Genomic DNA, 25710 nt, shown 5'->3' on the forward strand with positions numbered 1-25710 from the left:
TGATTTCATCTTTAGTAGTGGAAAACTTTTGTTTGAGATCTAAGACAATCTGATCCAAATGAGAATATATGAAACTTCCAGATCTGGATCCAAATGTTTTGATTTTTGAGAGGCAGGATATTCAGATCCGACTTGTATCTACTTCTAATTTAATTTTCTTAATATATATATATATATATATATATATATATATATATATATATATATATATATATATATATATATATATATATATATATTATTTATTATTTATTTTAATTTGTAAATGAATATAAAACATTTATAAAAAGGAATGAAATTATATAGGGTTTTTGACTCCTATATATAATTTTTGTAATGGCTACCAAAATTTTATAATCACATAATTATTGTGTGACACACAATCTATGACTTTTTCTTTCGACCTAGCCGTCATCCTCCAGCAGGGTAAAAGAATAATGAAGAGGAGATCCGAGGAAAGAAGACGACGACGACCAAGAGACATACGCAACTGCCACGAACCGACGCCGGAGATTCCTATCGATCTCTTGATAGAGATTCTAACAAGACTTTCAGCTAAATCCCTTATGAAGTTCAAATCCATCTCAAAGCTCTGGTCATCCTTGATATGTTCCCGAAGTTTCACCAACAGTTTCCTAAGGGTTACATCATCCTCTCCTCGTCTATACATGAGTTTAGGCTTCTTTGGCAAATGCCACCTTAAAAATATGTTACTATCATCGTCTCTTGATTCGGACTGTACCACTACGTCTTCCTTTGATGCCGACCAAGACTTGACCGTCCCAGCAATGAGAGGCTACGTCTCTAACGTTTTCCGCGGCTTGTTATGCTTTATAAATGGGCCAAGTGTGCAAATATATAACACTACCACTAGGCAACTTGTAGTCTTACCCGACATAGAAGAATCCAATATCATACATGAAGCTCAGACTATCATGTGCCATATGGGACACGATCCTGTTCATGATCAATATAAAGTGGTTTGCATAGCTGCAAGAACAAGTCACGAAGTTGGTCTGTACACGGTCCTGTCAGAGCATTGGGTCTTTTTACTAGGAGGAGATGGAACAACTCGATGGGAAAAGATATCATGCGGATGTCCACCACATGTTCCTTTAAAACAGGTATTGAATATCAATGGTCGTATGCATTACCTCGCTCTGGCTCATATGGATCTTGTGCTAGTGATTTTCGATATTAACTCTGAAGAAATTAGTGTACGCCAAGTACCTGAAGGTATCTTGTGGCGTGATGATACTGGTCTTATAGAATACGGTGGAAGTGTAGCTCTTTTACATTATCCCAATCTTGAAACACAAGGTGTGATAGAACTATGGGTTATGGGAGATGAAGAGAATAATATGTGGAGGAGTAAGACTTTGGTGTTGCATTCTTTTCAAATGCACATGGTCAATAGGATTGGTCGTCTAAGGGTCCATGGTACAACACGAAAAGGTGAGGTTATCTTGGAACCTATAGATCAAAAGCTTTTCTACATTTTCCTATACGACATACAATATAATTATATGAGAACAATCGAAATCAAAAACACACCAGACGGCCATCGTCTTACCAAACATTGGGGTGTCGTTGGGTGGGATGATGTTGAGAACTTAATCTATCTTTAAGTTCATCTGGTTTGTGCTTTATTTATTTTCTTAATCCATCCGACAAAATGTATTTTACAGTCAAATAAAACAAAAAGGTGGTTCATTAATATCTTAACCTGTTTTTATAAATAATTTTGCATATACTGTATAATACACATGCCCAACACTTGTCTAATAATGTCCGACGTGTGGAGGTAGAAGTGGATTCCGAATTGGTAGTGGGTTTTCAAAGTAATTCATTCACTGTATTTTCTGATATGTTTAATTGTGCCATAGATTACAAAAGACTAGTTAGTCTGGATAATTCATATATATAAAGAAGCTAATCGTCTTGCATATAGATTAGCGAACTACACATTATTGTTGGAGTTAGGATTTCCTTTTCTTGAGTCTTATCGTAAGGTTGTTCAGTCGATTATGTTGGAGAATATAAATGGAGTTGCATTCTGTCGTTTGTAATTTTTGTTAGTTGAATAAATCAGTCCTTCTCGTTCACCAAAAAAAAACTGAAAAAAATAATGTGACATACTCTATTTATTAGACCTAATATGTTTTTGCTTTTCTCACGAGTCACGACATATAAACTTTAATGTTAAAAGATTATGAGACCATGTCAAATCTCCAACTCATGCAATTCCATGCAAGTTCTCTGTATCAAGTACGATGACTTCCCACTCCTTTGTGAGATTTTTTCAAAAGCTTTAAAATCTCCTTAGCTATAGGATTCTTTTGTTTTTTAAGTTTTAAAGAAAAACTTGCAGTTTAAGTTTTTAACAGAAGAACAAAAAGATATATATTATAAAACTAGTAATCAAAATTCTGAGTCTTAGGGATGGGGATAAGAATTTGTGAAAATAGAGAATTAATTAATTCTAATACTCAATCAAGATGGTATATTCTAACAATAATCAAAGTTTTTGGTTTGTAAAATTCCTAACAAAAGTCGCCATAATCTGATACTAGATTAAGACTCGCCCGATGTGCGAATTTTTAAAATTATTAATGAAATTTTTTAAAAATTATTGTAAATAGAAAGTAACTATAAATTATATTATTATTTTTGCGTTAAATAAACTAATTATTTATTCATATTATTTCCAACTTAAAAACGTGATTTCAAAAACTCGCCCAGATATGAATGCAATACTTATTTACAAAATACTTTAGATGCTAAACATCTGTCAAATCATCGTCGTATTAATGACCGTGAACGATTTTACTACCCATTTTACCTCTAAAATGTTTTTAAAGTATGTTATACTATACTGTATTGTTAAATTATGCTCTTGCGAGTAAATACATGACCCGTGACCTGGTAGATCAAATAAGTTAATATCTCATATTTGTCAAGGATAGTTCGAAATTATACGTATATATGAGATAATGTTTGTAGATATTTTTTAATTATATCATTTATAACATACCAGTTTGACATTTATTGATTTTTCAATTAGATAACTAAAGATTTTGTTCTTAACTATTTGCCGATTTTTAATTTTTATGTTTGGAAACTTACTAAAAATATGTAGAAATTAAATCATATAAATATAATCCATTTATTATTTAAAAGTTGGTAATATGAAGTAAAAATCACTTAAATGTGATATATCCACTTATTATTTAGTTTTAATCTTAATAGATTCTATATGTTTATAATCTCAAAATGTAATTTAAGATTTGATAAAAAAAATTATTTGATATTTGATAATACAGTAATGATATGCAAATTGCCAATGGATGAAGATTTATTTTGTTAAGATTGTGTAAAATTAATAAGAAAAAAGAAGTTTGGAATAATCATTTAATTAATTGTTTGATCAAATAAGAAATCATTCACTAATTAAATGAATGATAAATTTTGGAAATAACTATTTTTTTAGGAAATATTCTTATTTTATAGTTAATGATATAGATATTTTAGGAAATATTCCATTATTTTGTTATGAGAATTACTTTAATATTATACATGTAAAATATTGTAAACTGTTTTGATTTAGTAGTTAGTGTGGTACTAAAATATATGGAATCATGAATTTATAACGATCAAACTGTTATGAAGTACTTAGTTTTTTAATTTTATTTTTGGATAGTTTGTAGATTTGAAATCGCATAATCAAATAATAATTTTTTAATTGTCAATTATTTATGTCAAGTGTTAATTATTAGGGTGATTGAGTTAATTCTAATTTCCTGAATAACTAATTTTTAAAGGAAAACAGAATTATTCTATATAATTCAATTTTTTGAGGTTTATGTGATCTAACATGATTATTCGCATGATTTCAGCAGACAAATATTTAATTATTGATTTATTTAAAATTTTAATTTAAAACTTTTAAATAATTTTAAAAAAATTATATAATTTGAAAAAATTGATGAAGTTATGTATATATACTATGTAGATATTTGATTAGTTGATTATTTCATAAGCTAACATATTTTTTTATCTTTTTATTTTTCCTAAAAAATACAATATTTGTTTTTCTTAGATATAGATATTTTTTAATTAGATTTCATTTAATATAAATGATTATTTTTCAAAATATATTAAAACATTAAATTAATATTAGATATGTTTAGATATATTAATGAAAATTTAAGATAAAACAGAGTTTTAAATTAATAAATAAGATAAAAAGCTATCAAGTCAAATATATATATTTTTTTTGTTAAAGGGCCTTTAGTCAAATATTTATAAACAACGTGATCCCCAAGCTAGTTAATAAAGTATTTTTTGCGTAAAGACCAAAACCCTACCTAGGTTAGTCGGTGCGTACATAGTTGTATAAACATTAAGTGCAGCCTCCTTGATTCGATATCTCTCTGATTTTTGATTCAGATTCTCATCTCTCTTGCTCTCGATCGATTTGTGCTTTCTCGTTTCTTTCTCAACTATGTCTTCTCCGTTGCTTGGTCCACCAGAGATCCGAGACTCCATCGATCTCCCAACAGAACCCATCACAGCTTCTGGTCCCAACGACCCATTCATGGACGCAATGGTCTCAAACTTCAACAAATCAACTAAACTCAACGTCAACGCTTCACCACCGATGGGATACACCGAGAATGGATCCGCCACGTACCTCTCCGCAGGCAACCCCTGCCTTGACTTTTTCTTCCACGTTGTTCCCTACACACCCAAGGAATCTCTGGAGAAGCGGCTACACGATGCTTGGGGACACGACGCGTTAACCACTCTCAAGCTTATCTGTAACCTTCGTGGAGTCCGTGGCACTGGAAAATCTGACAAGGAAGGGTTTTACACGGCGGCGTTGTGGCTCCATGGTCACCATCCCAAAACCCTAGCTTGTAACCTCGAGGCCATTTCAACCTTTGGTTACTTTAAAGATTTACCAGAGATTCTTTACAGGATTCTAAAAGGATCTGAAGTCCGAGATAACCAGAAGTCGGAATGGCTCGAGACAAAAGGTGGAGCATCTCGTCGTAGAAGGGCTCGATTCTCTCTGGAAACCTCGACAGCCTCTTATGGTGGTCGTGGCCGTGGAAGGGGCCGTGGTCGTGGAAGGGGTCGCAGTGTTTTTGAAAGCAAACCTGCGGCGGCGAGGGAGCTGAGGGTAGCAAAAGCAGAGAGGAAGAACCAAGAAGAAAAAGCCAGAGCAAGCTTGGATCGCAAGCAAAAGAAGATTTCCTTGGGGAAGGAAGCATTCACAAGATACTCACACGATCCAGAGTATAGATTTCTCCACGAACGTGTGTCTGATCTATTCGCAAGTCAACTAAAGAGTGACCTTGAGTTTTTGGCATCAGGCCAACAAAACGAAATCTCTCTAGCGGCTAAATGGTGTCCATCAATTGATTCTTCTTTTGACAAAGCAACTCTTCTCTGTGAGAGCATTGCTAGGAAGATCTTTCCCAGAGAATCATTCCCGGAATACGAAGGCGTGGAAGAAGCTCACTATGCCTACAGAGTTCGTGATCGGCTAAGGAAACAAGTTCTTGTTCCTCTTAGGAAGACTCTGCAACTCCCTGAAGTATACATGGGAGCGAGTGACTGGGCGTCTCTCCCTTACAACCGTGTTGCTTCAGTGGCGATGAAATCTTACAAGGAGGCTTTCTTGAAACACGACGCAAAAAGGTTTCAGCAATATCTTGAAGATGCGTTTTCTGGTAAAACTACGGTGGCCGCCGGTGCTGTGTTACCTCACGAGATAATAAGAGAGTTAAACGGCAGAGACGGTGGACAAGTCGCTGAGCTGCAATGGAAACGAATGGTTGATGACCTAAAACAGAAAGGTTCTTTGTCGAATTGCATGGCTATCTGTGACGTTTCGGGGTCTATGCATGGTGAACCAATGGAGGTTTCAGTGGCGCTTGGTTTGCTAGTCTCGGAGCTATCAGAAGAGCCATGGAGAGGAAAGCTTATAACGTTCAGCGAAAACCCTCAACTCCATTTGGTCGAAGGAGACTATCTGAGATCAAAAGCAGCATTTGTGAGGAGAATGCAATGGGATATGAACACTGATTTTCAAAAAGTTTTTGATTTGATTCTTGAAGTGGCCGTGAAAGGGAAGCTGAAGCCTGAAGAGATGATCAAGAGAGTGTTTGTGTTCAGTGACATGGAGTTTGATCAAGCCTCGACTTCGAACACTTCGTATAACAACAGATGGGGAAGGTCTTCGTATGATTCGGAGGAGGTTGATGGTTGGGAAACAGATTATGAGGTGATTGTGAGCAAGTACAGAGAGAAAGGGTACGGAGAAGCTGTGCCGCAGATAGTGTTTTGGAATCTGAGGCATTCGAGGTCAACACCTGTGCTCGGAAACAAGAAAGGAGTGGCTTTGGTAAGTGGCTTTTCCAAGAACTTGTTAGAATTATTCTTGGAACATGATGGAGAGATTGATCCCCTAACGATCAAGGAGGATGATGATATATCTAAAGTTGGAGAGATTGATCCCATAATGATCATGGAGGCTGCTATATCTAAGGATGAGTATAAGTCGCTTGTTGTAGTTGATTGATTTCATTTCAGAGATGTGTAGACTTTGTTACATTTGTTGTAAATATGAAGCTTGAAGAAATTCATTCCATTACCACATCTTTTGTTTTATTTTCTTTCAAGTTTGAAAATGTAAACCGAGCTTAGTGCAAATCAACCAACCTTGCAAACGTAACTCCTAAATCAATCTTCAATAATTCATCATCTTCAATCGATCGCTACGTTATAATCTATCAGTTAATAACTACTTAAGATTTCTGTATTTTCCCTTGTTTTCTATCACTTGTTCAATTATGTTTCTTGCGTTGTCGACTTGCTAAGTCACATTGTCAAAAAATAATTAAAAAGAACATGATTTTCTGTGGACAGGTCATCAACATAGATGGTAAATTAAAATTGTATTTTTTCTCTAATTATTTCTTAATTTGGCAAAGTCATATAGTATTTGTTTAATAATGGAAAAGTTAGTAGCCAACATTTCTCTGTAAAATTAGGTTCTGTTTTGAGGTTGTCTTCCTCAATATTGTTTCTTTCCAAATACCTCTCTTTTTCTTCTTGTTTCTGTTATAACCTATTAAAACTCTTACATAAAACAGCAAAACTTAAACTGTTTCTGGTTTGTATAGAACTATTGGGGTAATTTCTATGTTCTTCATATAAAAACCTATCGAAAGTTTTGAGAATTCTATGTATAATTTGTTTGTAAGAGAAGTTTAAGAAGAAGAAGAACAAGAGAATCTTCAGAAAAAATGAGTTGTTTCTCTTGCTTCTCTTCAAAAGTTTCGGACAAGGAAGGTTCTTCCATGCCTGCTCCTTATAAGCAACCAAATACACCTAGTAAGCTCTCTCGTCAATATTCTTGACAATGTACGTGCACGTTCGCTTTTGTCTAAACTCTAAATCTTTTGTTATGTTATGTAATTGTTCTTATAGAGAGAAAAAGAAAAGAAGAGGTGGCTAATAATACAAACGTGCCATCAAACAATATTGGGGCAAAGATTTTCTCGTTCCGTGAGTTAGCCACCGCGACAAATAATTTTAGACAAGAGTGCCTCATTGGCGAAGGAGGGTTCGGTCGGGTTTACAAAGGAAAGCTTGAGACAGGACAGGTCGTGGCAGTGAAACAACTTGATAGAAATGGATTACAAGGACAAAGAGAGTTCTTGGTTGAGGTTTTAATGCTTAGTCTTCTTCATCATCCTAATCTTGTGAATCTTATTGGTTATTGCGCTGATGGTGACCAAAGACTTCTTGTTTACGAGTACATGCCTCTTGGATCCCTTGAAGATCATCTCCTCGGTAAATCATCATATCTCTCAATCAAAATTTCAATTTCTTACTAAGATAACTAAAATTGGTTTGATGTTTATATTAAAACAGATCTTGAGCTGGACCAAGAACCACTAGACTGGAACACTCGTATTAAGATTGCTTTAGGAGCTGCAAAAGGACTTGAGTATCTCCACGACAAGGCCGATCCTCCAGTGATTTATCGAGATCTTAAATCGTCAAATATATTGCTTAACCAAGAATACGTTGCGAGATTATCTGACTTCGGTTTAGCAAAGCTAGGTCCTGTCGGAGACACACTACATGTGTCTTCCCGAGTTATGGGAACTTACGGTTACTGTGCTCCTGAATACCAAAGAACCGGCCACCTTACAGTTAAGTCAGATGTCTATAGCTTCGGAGTTGTATTGTTGGAACTTATATCCGGAAGACGAGTGATCGACCCTATGAGACCTAGTCATGAACAAAATCTAGTTACTTGGGTGAGTTACTTTATATATGATTTATATACTAATGGCTTACCAATGTAGACACTAATTAACAATTTTACAACTATGGTTTAATTAGGCACAACCGATATTTAGAGATCCGACTAGATTTTCACACCTAGCTGATCCATTGCTACGAGGCGATTACCCGGAAAAGAGCTTGAACCAAGCTGTAGCTGTAGCCGCGATGTGCTTGCAAGAAGAACCTACTGTTAGACCACTAATGAGCGACGTTGTTACAGCCATGAGCTTCCTTGGTGCACCCTCCGATTTCTCCACTAATGGCCCTAACCATTTGCAACAAAGTCGATCCAAGAATGATTATCACGATGCAATTCAGTGGGATTCAAGTCCCTAGATAAGATAATTCGCAAATGTAGACGTTTTTACATTAACATTAATTACAATTCACAACTTATGTTTCTTTCATTTATTTTTTACATATGATACAATACATGTATTTAGGCGAAAATTAATGAAAATAATATATATTTTTATTTTATTTTACAAGAAAGTATAATCATATAAAAAAAAGATCATGAAGAATCTAACTAAGCTAAATTTATTTATATCACAAATTAAATCATATCTTAATATGTTTTCGATTAATTTATAGTTTTTATTTGTGATTTTTATTTCTAATATAACAAAATAAATAAAAACTGATTCAAAACCTAAATTCTTTCAAAAACTAAAGATATATAAGTGCTTAACTAAAACTTAAATCTAAACCAAAACCCAAAATTATATCACAAAATAAAAAAATCGGAAAACAGAAAATATCTAAATATAGATTCTCAAATCAAATTAAACACCATTAACACATTTTCAACAATAAATCTCTACCCAATTTTTTTTTTAATTATACTTATTTAATACGTGGGAAATACTACCAAAAAAAATAAAATTTCGTGAGAAACATTTAATAATATTTAAGCCCTTATCTAAAATAAAACAATTCCTATATCTCACAGAACATACAGTAATTATGGTTTTAACCTAAAATAAATCGAAGAAAAAAAAAAAAAAAAGTGCGGCGGTGGATTCAGGCCCTTGCCGCAAAAGCAAAAGCATCTCACCACCGTTTTATAAACATCTCAGATCTCTCTCTCTCTCTCTCTCTCCCCTATCTTCTCTTCTGATAACAATGGCCGAACCTATAGCTAATATCACGGCGAAGAACGACGAACCACCGGAAGAAGAAATCTCCGATCAGTTTCTCTGCTGCGTTTGCCTGTAAGCTTTTTTTCTCTTTTCTCAAATTTTTTTGGTTCGCCTCTTGCAATATCTCCCTAAATTTTGTTAGCAATTAGGTTAATTGTTAGGTGAATTTAGAGTAGTTAATTCGAAAAAAAATAAAAAAAATCTCATGATGCTATTGTCTCCCCCGTTGTTCTGAGTCCGACGATATCGAGATTGTTGTCTCTGCGACGATTTTAAGATTTTTCAGAGCTTCTTAATCTCCCCTGTATCGTAAATCGTATAGCTTAATTAGATTTTGAATGATTGAATTAGCCATAGGTATCTAATTCATCAGGTTTAAGATCTGTTCGTCATTTTTTTAGCACTGATTTGTGTTGTCTTACTGGGGTTTTTGTGTTGCTTCTTGTGCAGGGAACTTCTTTACAAACCAATTGTGTTATGTAAGTTGACTAAGTCGTAAGACACTCTCAAGTCTCTACCATCTTTTGTTTTTTTGTTTAATTCTGTTTTAGTGACTTGGTTTCTAATGCTTATTTTGTTGGATGGTGATGTAGCTTGTGGTCATCTATCATGTTTCTGGTGTGTGCATAAGTCAATGAATGGCATTCGCGAGTCTCATTGTCCGATATGTAGGGATCCGTATGTTCACTTTCCTTCTGTGTGCCAGAAGCTTCATTTTCTGCTGAAGAAGATATACCCGATCGCACATAAGAAGAGAGAAGAACAAGTTTTGGGTGAGTCTTTGCTTATATGTTTGTGCTCGGTCAAAATTTTGATTTATCATGTGCAAGTGTTATTGTGTAGGTGTCAGTTTTATTCATTATAGTTTGTTGATATTTTCAGAGGAAGAAGAAGAGCTAGATTGTTTTTCTCCACAGATTGATGTTGTTTCGGATAAGGCTAATGCTAAGGATGAGGCTGTATGTAGTGGAGATTCTCTAAATATCTCTGGTAAGTGTATTACACAGATGGTGGAAGAGTGCTCAAATGCAGCGAAGTTATTATCTAATTCATCAAGTGTAGGTGACAGTTCATGTATCCCCAGCAATCAAGAACCCATTGATGCACGAAGTCATAATGCTCATGAGGATGACTTTCTTAAGAATAACAATGCCAGTAAGCAAATTTTGAAAGAGGATTTGCTCTGTTCAGCATGTAAGGAGCTGCTCATGCGACCCGTGGTTCTCAATTGTGGGCATGGTATCATCTCAGATTGCTTTTGATAAATATTTTAACTTTCCACTCCTTGAGAATATCACCTTAAAATTTTCAAATGTGTTATTTTTTTTCCTAATGTTCTTACAGTGTATTGCGAAGGATGTGTGGTAGATATGGCTGAAGAAAGCGAAAAGATCAAATGTCAAGAGTGTAATGTTCGTGACCCTAGAGGATTTCCAAAAGTTTGTTTGATTCTTGAACAGCTTATGGAAGAAAATTTTCCTGAAGAATACAATTCAAGGAGAAGTGGTGGGATTCAAAAAACTCTTGCCCATAATAGCAAAGGAAGTAAGTCCTACATCTATGCCTTGAACAAATTCTTTTAGTTATCGCTTGTGCTCTCAAACCCTATTTCTTGTTATTACATCGAATATGTGAGACTGGACACTAAGACTTTTGTACTCATTTCACTTCATATTTAGATGATCAAAACCACCTCAAAGAAGGCCCATCATTTTCAAATGATAACAACGACGATATGCTTTGGTTGCCAAACCCTGAATCTAATGTTCACTACGGAGCTGGTTGTGATTCTTGCGGGGTAAGTCGATTCTTAATTAAAACCGTTTTTTCATTAGTAAGATTAAGATGATGTGAATCGTTATGTAACTTTGGAGCATGCAGGTGTATCCAATCATAGGGGATAGATACAGATGCAAAGACTGCAAGGAAGAAATCGGGTATGACCTTTGCAAAGAGTGTTACGAGAGTCCATCGAAAGTTCCAGGGAGATTCAACCAACAACACACTCCAGATCATAGGCTTGAGCTTGCTGAGGCTCCTTGGCAGCCAGGGGTTCCTCAGTTTATGATCACAGGCTTCATTCTCGCAAACGAAGATGGGGATACAGATGAGGGCGAGGAGGAGGAGGAGGAGGAAGGGCCTCCTCATGGTTCGTCTAATGAGTCATCAAACACAGAATGAAAAATAGCAGTCAAGTATTAGTTCATATGCTTTCAACTTTGTGTTTGCGTTACTATTTATTTTTATATTTTTTTTCACATAAGTCTTATGGTTTTGAACATTTTAAACTTAAGTCTTTATTTATTTATAAGCGTAACAAAATGATTTGATTTTGTTTTTTCTCTTTTAATATGTTTGTGTGTGTATTATGCAAGAAAATATTTGTCATGTACAAGCTTTGTATATTTTTGCTAATTTAGACCAACATTATCAATGGGTTTTAGAGAGTATGTTAGGGTATTAAGGTTATAAAAATAAATCAAAATTGATTAATTTTACTAAGATACTTGAGTTGGGTATGTTGGAGAAGGATTCTTTTTGTGGGTTAAGAGACGCCACGTGGCGCAATCGGATTGGGTAAGTTTTTTTTTTTAATTTTTTAATTTTTTTTGGAGAATGATTCTTTTGGTGGGTTATGACATTATAATTTTTTTTTTTTTAATTTTTTTATTTTTTTTTGTAAACCATTTATTATGACATTACTATAATTTCTATGAATTGGGTAAGTTGATAATTATATTATGACATAACAATTTTCAAATTTAACTATGAATTTGATGAATCGATGTTAAGAAAAACCCAATAAAATTAGCCATACATGAAAAACACAAGTCAATTTTCTTATATTACAAATTATAAATTTATTTATTTTTTAAAAAAAATCTAAAATACCCAACTTAAGATCCTACCAATAAACACATCTCAAAACTAAAAATAAAATAAAAACTCTTAAACTCTACTTTTTCAAATTTAATACTAAATTAATACTAACATACCCTAACTAACATCTTATAGCTCTTAGTAGTAGCTGAATCAAGGAGTGATCGGTGAAAGATTCTTTCCTCTGAGTGGGTGTGAAGGCAGCTATGATGTGATTGGTCCGAGTGTGTGTGTGGGACTTTACAACTGCTTCTGGCTTCGGAACTCGTTTCTCGGGTTCTGTCTTTTTTTCAAAAACACTTTATTATTAAAAAGAAAAAAGGAAAAAAAGAAATAAAATAATATCCGTACGCGCGTGTTGTGATAACAGTTCTTTTTTTTTTTTTTGGCGCCCTGAAAAAAAGGGCGGGAGGACGTGAAGAGTGTTTTTATTGCAGATCCTTTTAATTTTGTTTTGTTTTTTACCTTTTGCCTTTTATTTTTTTTTCTACTGATTTTTTTTGGGGATTCGGTAAGCGTCGAGATCTGAGCTGTTTGATGATTGACGAGAGAGTCATCACACGTGTGTGTGTCTTCTCGTTTCTCTGTACGGTTAGATTTGTTTTACCATATTTAGTTTCATGTGGCTTTTAAACTGATAATTGTGTCTTCAATTCGTGTTTGGAGTTTGAACTAAGGAGTTAATTCATCATGCGTGGGATAACAAAATTACATATTCGATAATAAAATTACAAAAGCAAACAAAAAAATCATGAGAACTATCGAAAGCTTTTGAGGGTTTTTAATGCAATTTACCGTAATGAATAAACCTCTCGATCTTTGTATATAAAAAGCACGAGGGCAAATGGGTGTCTTGATCGACTCATCACCTTGTTGTGTTTCACGGGCTATGATCGTATCAACTATCACGTAACGGTAGAGTTAATTATGGCAACACGATTCATGTCTCAGAAACAAGAACGGGCAAATCCATTAAAGTAGTTGACAAGGGAAAATAAAAATAAAAATTTAAAGTTTGTTTGCCAAAGTAAGTCCACAAAGGAAAACAAAAACGTAGAAAACCAAATTGACTTTTATATTTACATTTTATATGTAGATTTCAAATTATGAGCAAGTCAACTTTTTAAGAAGCAACTAATCAAAAAAGATAAAGGTTCTTTTAAGATGATACATAAACTAGTTAGATCAGATAAGGAATCCAATGCTAATAGATCCAAATCAAGTGATCAAGCCAATGATGTTGATTCATAAGACACTTGTTTACTTAAAGAAAAAAAAACAAATGATACGTCAAAATGTATCTGCATACAATTAATGTGTACGTTTCTTTGTCAAATAGTTGACTCTTTTTTTTCTCTTTCGAACCAATTACACGAGTTTGTACAAATCTAACATTTGACTTGTCTATCAAATGAAAAAAGTTGAAAAAATGGATACAAATTTATTTTAAATCAAAACAAATCTGATATATACATAATAATATAGCCATCTTAATATTTATTGTTTTTACATTTTAGGTGTTGGATTCTTTGTGTTCAAAGAGGATGGTCTACAAAAATATTTAATAGTACTTATAAGCTTAATGATCTTTTATTCTCAAAAGAACTTGTTACTTTCGGCAACATTTTATTATATATGCTCCAACAAACCACTCATTAATCATTATAGGCGAGAGGATGAATACGCCTTTCTTAATTATACAAAAAGGAACTTTATACATATAAAAATGTATAACATAATTGCTAACATATATTTTTAAAAATGTTCTTCTTCTGAGGTCTACTAATTGATGTTATTTTACAGTTGTAACTAAGAAAAAATACAATGTTAAAAACATAGTTTGAAAAAGTAAGTTAAGTCCATGTTGTAAAATCAGGGAAATAGAACATTTTAGGTCACATTCAAGTCTCTTAAAATTAATACAGAAAATTAATAATTAAATTTTGATTATCTCTTACAATTAAATTCCATAAAAAGAAGAAGGTAAGCATATATGCATATGACCATAGTGCGAGAGTTTTTAGGTTTCGAATGAATATTGCAAACAAAACAGTCTAATTTAGTCCATTTTATTTTTGAGATCGATGATAATTTATCCTAAACAAAATGACATAATCTATCAACGATTTAGGTTATTCTAATTTTTAGACCGATAATAATCTATCCTGCACCAAATTTATTTGTATATAGAAACGGTTTGAAGTTGATCCGCGACAAATTTCATTACTACCACGGCAAACCATTCGAGCCGAACACTAAAGAAAATAAAACCTTAAAAAGTTATATTTTCTTTGTCCGAACTCTCGAACCCATCACATGGTGGTGACTAGTTTAGCTACAAATGGCCAACCACTTCAATCTGTTTTCCCCAATTTTTTCTTTTTCTTTTTAAATAATTATTTCCATTGTCCTTTTCAGTTTTCACTTTTTTTTTCTCTCAGATTAAAAATCACTTCTTTCTCCTTTCTTCTTCTTCTTCATTGTTTCCCTCCTCTCTCTCTCTCTCGACCGGAAGATTCAGTAAAATCACCACCTTCCCGGAGATGGGAAAATACATCAAGAAGTCAAAAATCACCGGAGACATCTCCGTTAAAGACATCTCTCACCCAACCACTCTAGGTTTCCGTACTAGAGCCGCCGCCAAAAACCTCTTCCTCCATCGTCTCCGTTCTCATTCCGACCAAGCAGACTCCTTAAACTACCTCCAGCTCAGGAGCCGCCGTCTCGTGAAGCTTCCATTACCCTTCAGTGCCAAGAAACAGCAACGGCTCATAAGTGTCGACCAATGTCAAACGAGAAACCCTAGGGCTAAAAATGTCCCGGCGGAGACGAAGACGGCGGCTCTGGTGACTGAGACGGAAGAAGATTGTAATTTTGGAGAGAAAAGTTTCGATTTTGAATCAGAAAATAGGTAACTTTTTAAGTTTTAACTCTGTTCTCATCTCAAATATGATAGAGAGAGATGAGATTTGAGTTTTTGATGTGTTTGTTCTACAGGAGTAAGAGAGAAAGAGACTCAAAAGCTTTACAAAGTGAGATTGAAGACTTCTTTGCACACGCAGAGCAACAACAACACAGATTCTTCATTCAAAAGTAGGATTTTTTGAGTCTTTTGAGTTTCTTGATTTTCTTGAAATTGAGTTTTAGAGTTTGGTCTGATATTGGGGGAGTTATGGTTTTGTTTGCAGGTACAACTTTGACATTGTCTCGGAGAATCCATTGCCAGGGCGTTACGAATGGGTCAAAGTGGCGCCATGAAATGAAATGCGTCGTTTTGGATGTAAAGTTGTGTGCTTTAGGAAACATCTGTGTTGGAACAGAGGCGATGAAGTTACACACAGACTAACTGTGGGGAGTTTTTTCTAGGGTTGGTGTATAACTTGTTAGTCAAGAATAATGTAATGTTAATCTGTCTCAATTTGCAACTAAATAAAGTCTAATTTTACTGGATTATGTCACAATCACGGTCACACTGCCAAGTTACTTGAATTAGTAGTATTGGCAAAATCTCTTCTTTGTTCTTTAGCTACTTCTTGAAGGTCTCTGAGTTTGTGGTTCTGCATCAGTGTTAACTTTACAAGTCATAAACTTTGGATTCAAGTTGCAAATGAAGCTAACTCGTCTGAACAAAAACCTTTAGTCACAGGTTTTATCTCTGTCTTCTTTATTGATACTCTACTCTCATTGGCCTTTTCACACGTGGGTAATTGTACCAATCTCACAGGTTGCAGTGAAATGCTGTGTTTAGATTTCACCTCTCTCTCTTCTTTATTGGCACTGCACTCACTGTCTCGCTTTCTGGAATTATTTCTTCAAAAGTCTAAGTTAGCACCTTTCATGCTAAGGTTAGGTTTCTTGGTTTATGTTAAATATTTCACCTCTTTGGATCTTTAGCTCATCGGATGAATAAAAACAATAAATAATGATGTCTATTCTTATTGCTACAAAGGGTTTAAGAGTCACTGTGTTATGTCTGATACTAAATTCACATGATCATTTACACCTCTGAAGAATCAAAGCCTTCTTGGTTTTGTCACTTTTTAAACACAAACAATATTTACTGATCAAGGCCTGCTTAAACTCCGATGGTTCAGCATCTTGGGTTGGTTTGTGAGCTAAACTGCAAAAGCAAGTCATAGGATGCTTAGTGTGATTTCCTCTAGTTGTACTAAGGAAATAAGTAGTCTGTAATATTACAGTACCTGTCGTGTTCTCTCCCAAAATTTGCTACACAAGCTTCACGGAGTTGCAGGTCCTGTACTCAACCTTTGCTTTGTCTCTGACATTTCAACTTCATATACACCCTTGGTTTCAGAAGTTTTACTGTTTTCCATGGCCATCCTCCTTATTTTAGCCTGTTGGATTGCTAGCACCTCGTATCTGCAAAATAATATCCAAATACCAATCATATTTCCATGAGCATAATGAATAATATCTAAACCCGTATTTCCCATGTTCTATACGCATCTCTTGGTTCCAACCTAAGAACCCATCCCACTATCTCTATGTGAAAGTGGAATCATATACAGATCAACACTACATTTTAACACTTACTAAAGCATTACACATGGAACCATCACAAACGAAATTTAGGAGTAAGAAAGTACTTACTTTGCTACAAGCTTCCTCACAAGCTGGAAATATATCCTCCAAAACTGATGTTCCTTTAAAAGTCGTGGGCATAACTTGAATCTCAGCTGTGAGAGTTCCTGTAACACCGAAATCAATCTTGTTTAGAGCAGTTTTGAAATTACTCTTTAAGATTCGAATAAAACCCAATGTTCCTCCTAATCAACCAAATTCAATTCTACCAACGATTAAAAAAAAAAAAAAATTCATCCTGGACATATATGAGCATTTTTTGCCATATTTTATTAACTTGAGCCTAATCAAATTACAAGTGATTCAAACGAACTATAAGATTTGACACATAAAATCTGATCAGAATCGGATTCAAGTGATATGACACTAGGCGAAGAGCCCTACCACTACCAACATCCATTTAGATATATAGATATATCAGACTCAGAGATACCAAAATTCAAGAAAAACTTCTGAGTTCACTTAAATCAAAATCAATCTTGCTAAGACCTTGAGTAACTTTTAAAACTCTCTATAAGATTCGATCCAATGTTCCGAACTAACCAAACACAAAGTGACAAGCAAAAGACAATAGTTCTGTTATAAGTTCTAAAGAATCATCAACCCACAAACACTGATTTGAATCCAAATTAAATTTCACCATTGGCTCCAAAAGCTTATAGTTGATCATCTGAAGTCTCTATAGCTACCAAGTCCATTCATTTCAAAAACAAAGGTCGATCACCAAAAAAAGAATCAAAATTTCAGAAACAATACCTTCGATTTCGATAATACTAGAACCGCATGTTTCTCTTGCCAATCAGATAAGTCCTTCTTCACATTAGCAGATGAACTCAAGCCATTATCTTCATCTCCCAAAGGATTCACAGACGCTTCTTCCTCTTCTTTTTCATCTGCTTCAGAAAATTTCAACCCAACTACTAAAATTAACTTCAAAAGCAGAAAAATTGAAAAATTATAACAAAATTGGAATCCGAATTCGTAATTAGTAATTACCTTCAAGAGAGAAGTCCTTAAACGTGTCAATGGTGAACGATCTGACATGATCGATTAACTCATCAGTCACTCCCAAAATCTCATCTTTACCTTCTTCGTTAACACTCGATCCATTCACCAAGCTATTCCCATCTGAAGATTTCGTCTTCTCTCTGAAAATACTTCGTCGGATCCTCGAAGCTATATTCATCGCTGATCCTGTGAAGAAGAAGAAGAATCTGAAAATCTCCAATGCCTTAGTAGAAAAACGAAAAGAGTTTCAAATTTTTATTGGGCCTGGGCCTAAAAAGGCCCAATAAATTAGGGTTTAGAGAAGCTGAAACCCTAACTTCGCCACCATATATAAATCCGCCGCTGAAGTGAAGCCGTGGTCTTTTCGAAAGAGCGGAAGCTAAGGAGAGAAGCAAATCGAGAGTCGAGAAGATGGTGTCTGGGTCAGGGATATGCTCCAAGCGTGTCGTGGTTGACGCACGTCACCACATGTGTGGTCGTCTCGCTTCGATCATTGCTAAGGAATTGCTCAATGGACAGAGCGTTGTCGTTGTCCGATGTGAGGAGATTTGTTTGTCTGGTGGTTTGGTTCGTCAGAAGATGAAGTACATGAGGTTTCTTAGGAAACGCATGAACACTAAGCCTTCTCATGGTCCTATTCATTTCCGTGCTCCGTCCAAGATCTTCTGGCGTACCGTTCGTGGGTTCGTAATCTAATCTTATAGTCTTTAGTTTTCTTATAGTGAATATTGAAAATGATTTTGGATAGTTTGTTTTATTATGATTCAAATTATGACATTTTGTGTAGCTTGTTAGAGTTTGTATCGATGATTGCTAGTTACTATGTCAGCTTTTGATCTTTGTGGAATTAGTCTGTGTTAGAAATGAAATGGTGATTTTGAAATGTGATCATGTGTTAGTGAGATAATGTTTTGTGAAATGTGGTTTTGGTCATTTACAGGATGATTCCACACAAGACCAAGCGTGGTGCTGCTGCTCTTGCACGTTTGAAGGTTTTTGAGGGAGTCCCACCTCCTTATGACAAGGTCAAGAGGATGGTCATCCCCGATGCTCTCAAGTAAGAGATTCTGAAACTTTCTCCTATCTTATAAGCTTGTGTTCAATGTGTCTTAGCTCTATCAACTGATTTCGTTTTTTCTTTGTTCTTGCTTAGGGTTTTGAGGCTTCAAGCTGGCCACAAGTACTGCTTGTTGGGCCGTCTGTCTTCTGAGGTTGGCTGGAACCATTACGATACCATTAAGGTTTGTTCCTTTTCTTTGTTTCTTACGTTTCATAATATCTTAATTTCTGTGAATGTAAAGTTTATGGAACATATAGTTGCTTCATTCAATTTTCTTTTGAGCTGTTGTATAGCCCATTATAGTTGATAAAGTAGTTTTGCTATGGAAATTACTCTTGCATTGTTTGATTGCAATCTTAAATATGTAACCAAGATAAGATGGTCTGGTGGAACTTGTCCAACAAGCATGTATCATTTAGTTATGAGGCCATTATCTCACTTCATTTGAGAAGTTACTGGGGATTTTAACCTTTGGTTTGATGGTTTTGCAGGAGCTTGAGACGAAAAGAAAGGAGAGGTCACAAGCTGTGTATGAGCGCAAGAAGCAACTCACCAAGCTCAGGGCTAAGGCTGAGAAGGTTGCAGAGGAGAAACTTGGATCCCAGCTCGATGTCCTTGCATCAATCAAGTACTGAAAGTCAATCCACAACAACTATCATTTGGTGTTGCTTTAAGTCATTTCTTGGAACTCGTTTTGATTTATTTTGTTTTGATAGTATTGTAGACATACTGGAATGTGTAAACGTTTTGGTTATTTTGGTTGTTTTACACTATCTTATGGTTTATCTTTTGATATTTCACTTAATCACCGCTTACTCCTTTATTTCTATTCTCTATTGTGAGACTACGAAAATGGTAAAACGTGAGTCATGAATTGGTGCAACATCAATTAACCTAGACCTTGGTAATACCAAGGTGCAATATCGTAGGGGCTAGCTCCGCTTGTTTTTCATGGCCAGTCTAGTACAGTTTTTTCAATCCAACCGGGATTAATATTTTCAGTGGCTGACGAATGTGCAACACGCGTAAGAACTTTTCTTTGGGAGAGTTACAACATCAAAGGAGGGATCTGTCCGAGGAAGGGCTTACATCTAATACTTAGTTCTTTTTAGTAGAACATCTAATTACTTAGTTGGTGAGGCATTAGTTCCCCTTAGGTTTGGTCTCTACGCGTCCATGTCGACCCATCCTAGTGTTTTTTTCACAGCTACAACTCTCTATTAGTATATATGTGACCGACCTACCAATACCATACCTCTTCAACTAAAATTGTAACTTTGTCTATTTGTTAGTTGCATCATTATGTTAACGTTTTAAACTATCCTTAAAGATACCATACTCAAAGTTAGAGTACATGTAATAATGTTAGGTAAACCTATATCTTCACGTAACTTTGTATTTTCTTAGGATTTTTTTTTCCATCTAAAGGTATATTATGATTATGAATAGAAATTTTCAGTTGAATTACAAGAACCCATTAGAAAAAATAAAAAGTCAACGAAAAACAAATCCCAATTACAAAGGAAACCAATACCTAAACAAGAAAAGTAAAAGTCCAAATTGAAAACTCAAATCAGAAACCTCATACGAAAAAGAGAACTATACGAAAATACGAGAAAGTCTAAACTGATAAAGACTGAACTTAAGACCTGAAGTTTTAATCAAATCATTATCTAATATTATTATAGATTCCTCAGAGCCTTATTTAAAAAAATTCATGTAATTAAACTTAAGTATCATCAAATTAAAAATAACATTTTGGTCATGACATATAATAAAAAAAACAAGTTTTTATTCTTTCATATGCAAAGACCATAAAATTGATCAACTCACGTGGTCTACCTGTCCCTCTCCCTTTTTTGGAACCTAAAGTTAGCTACGTGGCACTTCCTTACTTCCGTATTAAATATTAACGTCGGCACTTACAACGTGTCATTCTCCCATTGGGTATGACGTGGAAATAACTATTCTGTCGGTGGACCTACCATTAATTAAAATAACTTAAATTAAACCGAACTAAACCGTTAACAGTTAGTAAAAATTATGGTTTGGTTTGGTTTAGCTTAGCTTAGCGCCTACGCGTGACCGTAACCACCGCTACAAACAACAACCAAACGGACGTTTAATCTCGCCGTTAATAGTAGTTAAGTTAATTTAACTAACCGTAACGTTTTATTTAATTACACTCCAAATCTCGAAGCATTGACTAGAATAATTCTAATGTTGACTGATATAAAATCTCCGGTTTAATCCGGTTTACTAATCGGTTTTTTTGCTGTTGTTGTTTGTTTCTTCTCCAACTAAGCAAGCTATAAAAATGGCGAATATAACCATCGCGAAGCTTTCTCTCTCTTCTGTTTTGTTTCTTCTTCTTCTCTGCATTTAATGTTGGTTTGAATACGACGCTTCGTCTTCTTCTTTCTCAAAGCTACGTTCCGAGGAAAACTTTATACGTATTTGTATATAAAAGATTTGACTTTGTAATCTGATCGCGACGTTTTTGTTTCGAGAGAGAGAGAGAGAGAGAGAGAGAGAGAGAGAGAGAAGGAAAAAGTGAGCTTTTTTTTTTTTTGTGTTTTTTGGGTTTTTCTTTACCTAAATCGGGGAATTTTAAAGAGAGAGTTTTGATTTTTTTTTGATACTCCGCGATTTCGTGAGATCGCTTATTAGGTAAGAAAAGAATTTGGATACGAAAGATGTGAAATTTTGAAATCGTTTCTGGGTTTTTTTTTTTTGTTTTGTGTTGGTCTGGATCTTTAAATCAGGTGTGGGAAGGAAAAAAACGAAAAGGATCGATTTTTATTTGATAATTCTCGTTTCTTGATCTTGGGTTTTGATTAAAATTTACGATTTTTTCATATAAATCTGAGTTGAATCTGCATTTAAGGTTCTCACATTTGTTTTTTTTTTTTTCAATTGTCTCTGCAGCTACAGAGGTTTATACGTTTATACAAATGCCAGGTAAAATTTAGATATTGTTTTGCAAAAAATCTGATTGGTTTTGATTTGGTTTTTAAAGTGTTTTTGATAATCTATTTTGATTTTGTTGTTGTTTTTAGCTTTAGGTGAGATACTTTTGGTTCCAGAAACTGATAAAGGAAAGAGTAAAGACGTTGAGGTTTCAGAGGATGAGAAGATCACAAGAGCTCGTTCTAGATCTTTAAAGAAGAAAGCTATCAAAGCTTCGAGTAAATTGACACATAGTTTAAGGAAACGAGGGAAGCGTGTTGCTGATCAGTATGCACCAATTGTGATTGAGGATGTGAGAGATGAAGAAGAGGAGAAAGCAGTGAATGTATTTAGAAAAGCTTTGGTTTCTCTTGACTTGCTTCCAGCTCGGCACGATGATTATCATACAATGTTGAGGTAATACTGGAGGATCATGTTAGATATGTCAGGGTTAGTAAAGTGTGTCGATTTGTCATGATCAGGTTTTGAGGTTTGGTGTTGCAGATTCTTAAAGGCGAGGAGATTTGATATTGACAAAGCTGTTCAAATGTGGGAAGAAATGCTAAAGTGGAGGAAAGAGAATGGAGTTGATACTATAATGCAGGTTAAGGATAAGAACCTTCCTTGGAGTTGGTAAAGATATTGTTGTTTATGAGTGCTGCAAAACCTTATAAAACTGAGAATTTTTTTCTAAGAATATTTCCACATGGGTTTTGCTGTTTTCCTAACTGGCAATGATGACTTATTCCTTCAGGATTTTGTTTATGATGAATACGAAGAAGTACAACAACACTATCCACATGGTTATCATGGTGTAGATAGAGAGGGCCGGCCTGTCTACATTGAACGGCTTGGTAAAATTGACCCCGGCAAGCTAATGAAGGTTACCACATTGGAGCGTTTCTTGAGATATCATGTACAGGGTTTTGAAAAGACCTTTTCTGAGAAATTTCCAGCCTGCTCGATCGCAGCAAAGAGGCACATAAATTCGTCGACAACCATCATAGATGTGCATGGAGTGGTTTGTACCTCTATATTCCTTTCTCAACGTTCTGTTTCAGTGCTACCAGAATTTATGTCACATCCTATGTTCTTAAATAATACTTTAATGCAGAGCTGGATGAGCTTTAGAAAATTAGCTCAGGACCTTGTAATGCGAATGCAGAAAATTGATGGTGACAACTATCCTGAGGTGGGTGTATGAAAACTATTTGAATGGCAACCTTTAGACTTTTCACCAATGAAGAACACTAACATTGGTTTTGGTTCATTGAAGACAGACATTGAATCAGATGTACATTATTAATGCTGGAAGCGGATTCAAGCTTATATGGAACACAGTGAAAGGCTTTCTCGACCCTAAAACTACTTCTAAGATACATGTATTATACCTTCCACATATTTTTCTTATACAGGACTTTTCAGATGTTTCAACTTGACCAACAATTTACATTGGTTATTTGCACAGGTTTTGGGAAACAAATTTCGCAGTCACCTTCTTGAGATTATAGATCCAAGGTCAGAATTTCTACTTTTATCTGTGGCAATTCAAAATAATCTAGTTTGGCTTTGTTGTTTGGAGGCTTATAAAGTTAGCCTCTGTTATTTTCTTTACACAGTGAGCTTCCCGAGTTTCTGGGAGGAAGTTGTTTGTGTGCAAATGAGGGTGGGTGTATGCGATTCAACAAGGGGCCTTGGAATGACCCGGAGATAATGAAAGTATGGTCCTTTTCAGCTCATCTTTATTTCTGTAGATGATTTCTCTTGAAAAACATTATCTAAGAAAATCTCTGTTTCGCATCATACTTGTAGTTGGTGCGCTCGAGAGATGCAATGTACAAAACAAAAGAACAAGGGATCCTGGAGAACGGAGAAGTAGCTAAATTATTTGCTTTACGGGTGAGTATTAGTTCTAGTCAAGTTGTAACAGTGATTGGCTTCTGTTACATTCTGTATTAATATCACCTTCCCATTTCTTGCAACAGCATGTAAATACAGATATATCGTCACCTGATGGAGGACAAGTTAGGGAGAGAGAATCACATTCTCAACATGTTAGTTTACTGTATACTTGGTGGTGCTCTTTTGTATGTTCATGGTCTTATATTGTCAATAGATGATAACCACGTATTCTTATGTTCCAGGACAAACGTGCTCAGTTGAGCAATCAAGCTGAAGCAGTTGGTGTTAGGAGAATGGAACAGTCTGATTCAACAGGTAGGTGAAAGGCACTCTGTGTGCTCATTTATATTTTAAATAAGATTCTACTAATCTGTACAACACTTTCCTGCAGACCAATTACCCAGTAATCTGACAGTAGAAAGGAACCCTCTTCAGAAGGTTGCAAGTTTGTTGGCTCGTTTTATCTTCCAACTTCTTGGCAGTCTATGTCTCATGTTCCGGATCTTGGGAAGACTTGTAAATAAGCAACCAGAGAACCAATTGAGACCGGAGTTAAGGGTTTCGGTCCCGCAGCAACATGTTTCTACTCCTCAGGTGCAAGGAAGAGAGTCAGTTCATCCATGTTGGCTGAGGTTGCAAAATTTGGAGACCATGGTCACAGTTTTGTGTGATAAACCCTCAAGCATTCCTCAGGAGAAAGAAGATATACTTCGTGATTCATTAGACCGCATCAAATCCATTGAGCAAGATTTACAGAAGACAAAAAAGGTAAAACTATCGACCCATTCTCTAATTTTCTCAAGATCTATATGTCTCCAAGCATTGACTTAACTTAGGATTTAATGTTGTAACAGGCACTCTTTTTGACCGCGTCAAAACAAATTGAACTCGCTGAGTGTTTGGAAAACTTGAAAGAGAGCAGCTCAACGGTAAGGGCTTAGTCTTCTCTTATGTGAACAACACTTGGGATCGAACTCTGTGTGCATCAATATGAAACATTCTTCTTCTTTGCTTAACACAGGGAATGCGTTCGTGCTGGCCAAGACATTGCAGAAACTTCCAAGCAGAAACTTGACTTGCAGAATAACTTTATCTTTGAATCTCATATTCAAAGTCTTTGCATAGCTATTACTTCACCCCTCTTAACCATAGTACAGGTGTGACACTTATCTCTTGTCATATTCTAACTAACTTATTGTGTTCGTTTTGTTGAATTAGACTTCTTACCCTTTAATGTTTTTTAGTTTTTTTCAGATGGATATATTAAAGGCAAAATGGTAACAGGAAGTGAAACGGAAGAGGGAAAGCTTACAATTGTTTAGTAGCAAGCAAGATGTGTTTATTTTACCAGTTTCTTTAGGTTAGAAAACAGAGGTTTTAGTTTGGGATTTTACTTTTCTCCTTAACGATTCTACTGTACACCATTGTTGTATAGTATAATCCAATAATTGTGGGGGATTATATTGCCAGAAGAAAAGAAAAAAGAAAACAGGTGATTTTACAGTATGTATTGTGTATTCATTTCTACTTACAATCACAATTTATACAGATACAAACATTTGATAGTATAGTCAGATTTTGGGTTTAGATGTTTTGCTGGCCATTACATACAGAGTTTTTGTGTTTGTTCAAAGTGATAGAGAAAATACATTAATATACTTTGAGAAGGAGCTTTGCATTAGTGCATTTGCTGAGAGTTATGGTAATGGAGAAGAAGAAGATGGAGCTTGCAAAAGAGACAGTGAAGCTTTGTAAGGAGATGGAGATTAAAAGGATTGATTTGATTGAGAGTTCTCAAGC

The 25710-nt window shown here is 35.0% G+C and overlaps 8 protein-coding genes across 15 annotated transcripts; 7 read left to right on the forward strand and 1 right to left on the reverse strand.

Moving 5' to 3' along the window:
* The first annotated feature begins 386 nt into the window (after nucleotides 1–386).
* LOC17892934 (F-box protein At4g19940) lies at nucleotides 387–1628 on the forward strand. Its single transcript, XM_006300008.1, has one exon. It carries the CDS (start codon nucleotides 387–389, stop codon nucleotides 1626–1628), a length of 1242 nt encoding a protein of 413 aa, XP_006300070.1.
* Nucleotides 1629–4504: 2876 nt separating this feature from the next.
* On the forward strand, nucleotides 4505–6666 carry LOC17893112. Of its 3 annotated transcripts, none has more exons than XM_023786695.1 (2): nucleotides 4515–5111; nucleotides 5214–6666. In XM_023786695.1, exons 1-2 carry the CDS (start codon nucleotides 4598–4600, stop codon nucleotides 6587–6589), a joined length of 1890 nt encoding a protein of 629 aa, XP_023642463.1. In that variant the 5' UTR covers nucleotides 4515–4597; the 3' UTR covers nucleotides 6590–6666. The 3 variants fall into 3 exon arrangements, with proteins under 3 accessions (XP_006299070.1, XP_023642463.1, XP_023642464.1); XM_023786696.1 differs by having other exon boundaries at nucleotides 4515–5105; XM_006299008.2 differs by having other exon boundaries at nucleotides 4505–6666.
* A 650-nt stretch (nucleotides 6667–7316) lies between these two features.
* Nucleotides 7317–8703, forward strand: LOC17890646 (probable serine/threonine-protein kinase PBL25). Its single transcript, XM_006299043.2, has 4 exons — nucleotides 7317–7404; nucleotides 7501–7866; nucleotides 7948–8339; nucleotides 8425–8703. Exons 1-4 carry the CDS (start codon nucleotides 7317–7319, stop codon nucleotides 8701–8703), a joined length of 1125 nt encoding a protein of 374 aa, XP_006299105.2.
* A 658-nt stretch (nucleotides 8704–9361) lies between these two features.
* LOC17891294 (E3 ubiquitin-protein ligase PRT1) lies at nucleotides 9362–11809 on the forward strand. 2 transcript variants are annotated; one of them, XM_023786923.1, is made up of 8 exons: nucleotides 9362–9581; nucleotides 9960–9988; nucleotides 10103–10282; nucleotides 10392–10499; nucleotides 10572–10748; nucleotides 10854–11054; nucleotides 11189–11307; nucleotides 11391–11809. In XM_023786923.1, the coding sequence occupies exons 1-8, from the start codon at nucleotides 9493–9495 to the stop codon at nucleotides 11688–11690; spliced, it is 1203 nt and encodes a 400-aa protein (XP_023642691.1). In that variant the 5' UTR covers nucleotides 9362–9492; the 3' UTR covers nucleotides 11691–11809. The 2 variants fall into 2 exon arrangements, with proteins under 2 accessions (XP_023642691.1, XP_006297663.2); XM_006297601.2 differs by having other exon boundaries at nucleotides 10392–10748.
* A 3012-nt stretch (nucleotides 11810–14821) lies between these two features.
* Nucleotides 14822–15842, forward strand: LOC17892240 (cyclin-dependent kinase inhibitor 5). Its single transcript, XM_006298583.2, has 3 exons — nucleotides 14822–15300; nucleotides 15387–15482; nucleotides 15578–15842. Exons 1-3 carry the CDS (start codon nucleotides 14933–14935, stop codon nucleotides 15645–15647), a joined length of 534 nt encoding a protein of 177 aa, XP_006298645.2. The 5' UTR covers nucleotides 14822–14932; the 3' UTR covers nucleotides 15648–15842.
* A 442-nt stretch (nucleotides 15843–16284) lies between these two features.
* Nucleotides 16285–18222, reverse strand: LOC17893695. Of its 2 annotated transcripts, none has more exons than XM_023786263.1 (5): nucleotides 17988–18222; nucleotides 17748–17887; nucleotides 17001–17098; nucleotides 16592–16769; nucleotides 16285–16509 (listed from the first exon to the last, which is right to left on the reverse strand). In XM_023786263.1, exons 1-4 carry the CDS (start codon nucleotides 18175–18177, stop codon nucleotides 16628–16630), a joined length of 570 nt encoding a protein of 189 aa, XP_023642031.1. In that variant the 5' UTR covers nucleotides 18178–18222; the 3' UTR covers nucleotides 16285–16509; nucleotides 16592–16627. The 2 variants fall into 2 exon arrangements, with proteins under 2 accessions (XP_023642031.1, XP_006298608.2); XM_006298546.2 differs by having other exon boundaries at nucleotides 17748–17884; nucleotides 17988–18209.
* A 126-nt stretch (nucleotides 18223–18348) lies between these two features.
* Nucleotides 18349–19864, forward strand: LOC17893516 (60S ribosomal protein L13a-2). Its single transcript, XM_006298497.2, has 4 exons — nucleotides 18349–18682; nucleotides 18940–19056; nucleotides 19153–19240; nucleotides 19551–19864. The coding sequence occupies exons 1-4, from the start codon at nucleotides 18411–18413 to the stop codon at nucleotides 19692–19694; spliced, it is 621 nt and encodes a 206-aa protein (XP_006298559.1). The 5' UTR covers nucleotides 18349–18410; the 3' UTR covers nucleotides 19695–19864.
* A 1533-nt stretch (nucleotides 19865–21397) lies between these two features.
* LOC17893370 (phosphatidylinositol/phosphatidylcholine transfer protein SFH9) lies at nucleotides 21398–25499 on the forward strand. Of its 4 annotated transcripts, none has more exons than XM_023786816.1 (16): nucleotides 21398–21612; nucleotides 21988–22020; nucleotides 22119–22425; nucleotides 22513–22612; nucleotides 22763–23029; nucleotides 23123–23200; nucleotides 23289–23390; nucleotides 23477–23526; nucleotides 23628–23727; nucleotides 23821–23907; nucleotides 23994–24062; nucleotides 24153–24225; nucleotides 24302–24678; nucleotides 24765–24839; nucleotides 24932–25067; nucleotides 25165–25499. In XM_023786816.1, exons 2-15 carry the CDS (start codon nucleotides 22014–22016, stop codon nucleotides 24983–24985), a joined length of 1746 nt encoding a protein of 581 aa, XP_023642584.1. In that variant the 5' UTR covers nucleotides 21398–21612; nucleotides 21988–22013; the 3' UTR covers nucleotides 24986–25067; nucleotides 25165–25499. The 4 variants fall into 4 exon arrangements, with proteins under 4 accessions (XP_023642584.1, XP_023642583.1, XP_023642581.1 ...); XM_023786815.1 differs by lacking the exon at nucleotides 21398–21612 and adding an exon at nucleotides 21626–21824; XM_023786813.1 differs by lacking the exon at nucleotides 21398–21612 and adding an exon at nucleotides 21626–21729.
* Nucleotides 25500–25710: the final 211 nt, after the last annotated feature.

This window comes from Capsella rubella, unplaced genomic scaffold (genome assembly GCF_000375325.1).
Source record: "Capsella rubella cultivar Monte Gargano unplaced genomic scaffold, Caprub1_0 scaffold_3, whole genome shotgun sequence".
In the NCBI taxonomy this organism is placed as follows: Eukaryota; Viridiplantae; Streptophyta; class Magnoliopsida; order Brassicales; family Brassicaceae; genus Capsella; species Capsella rubella.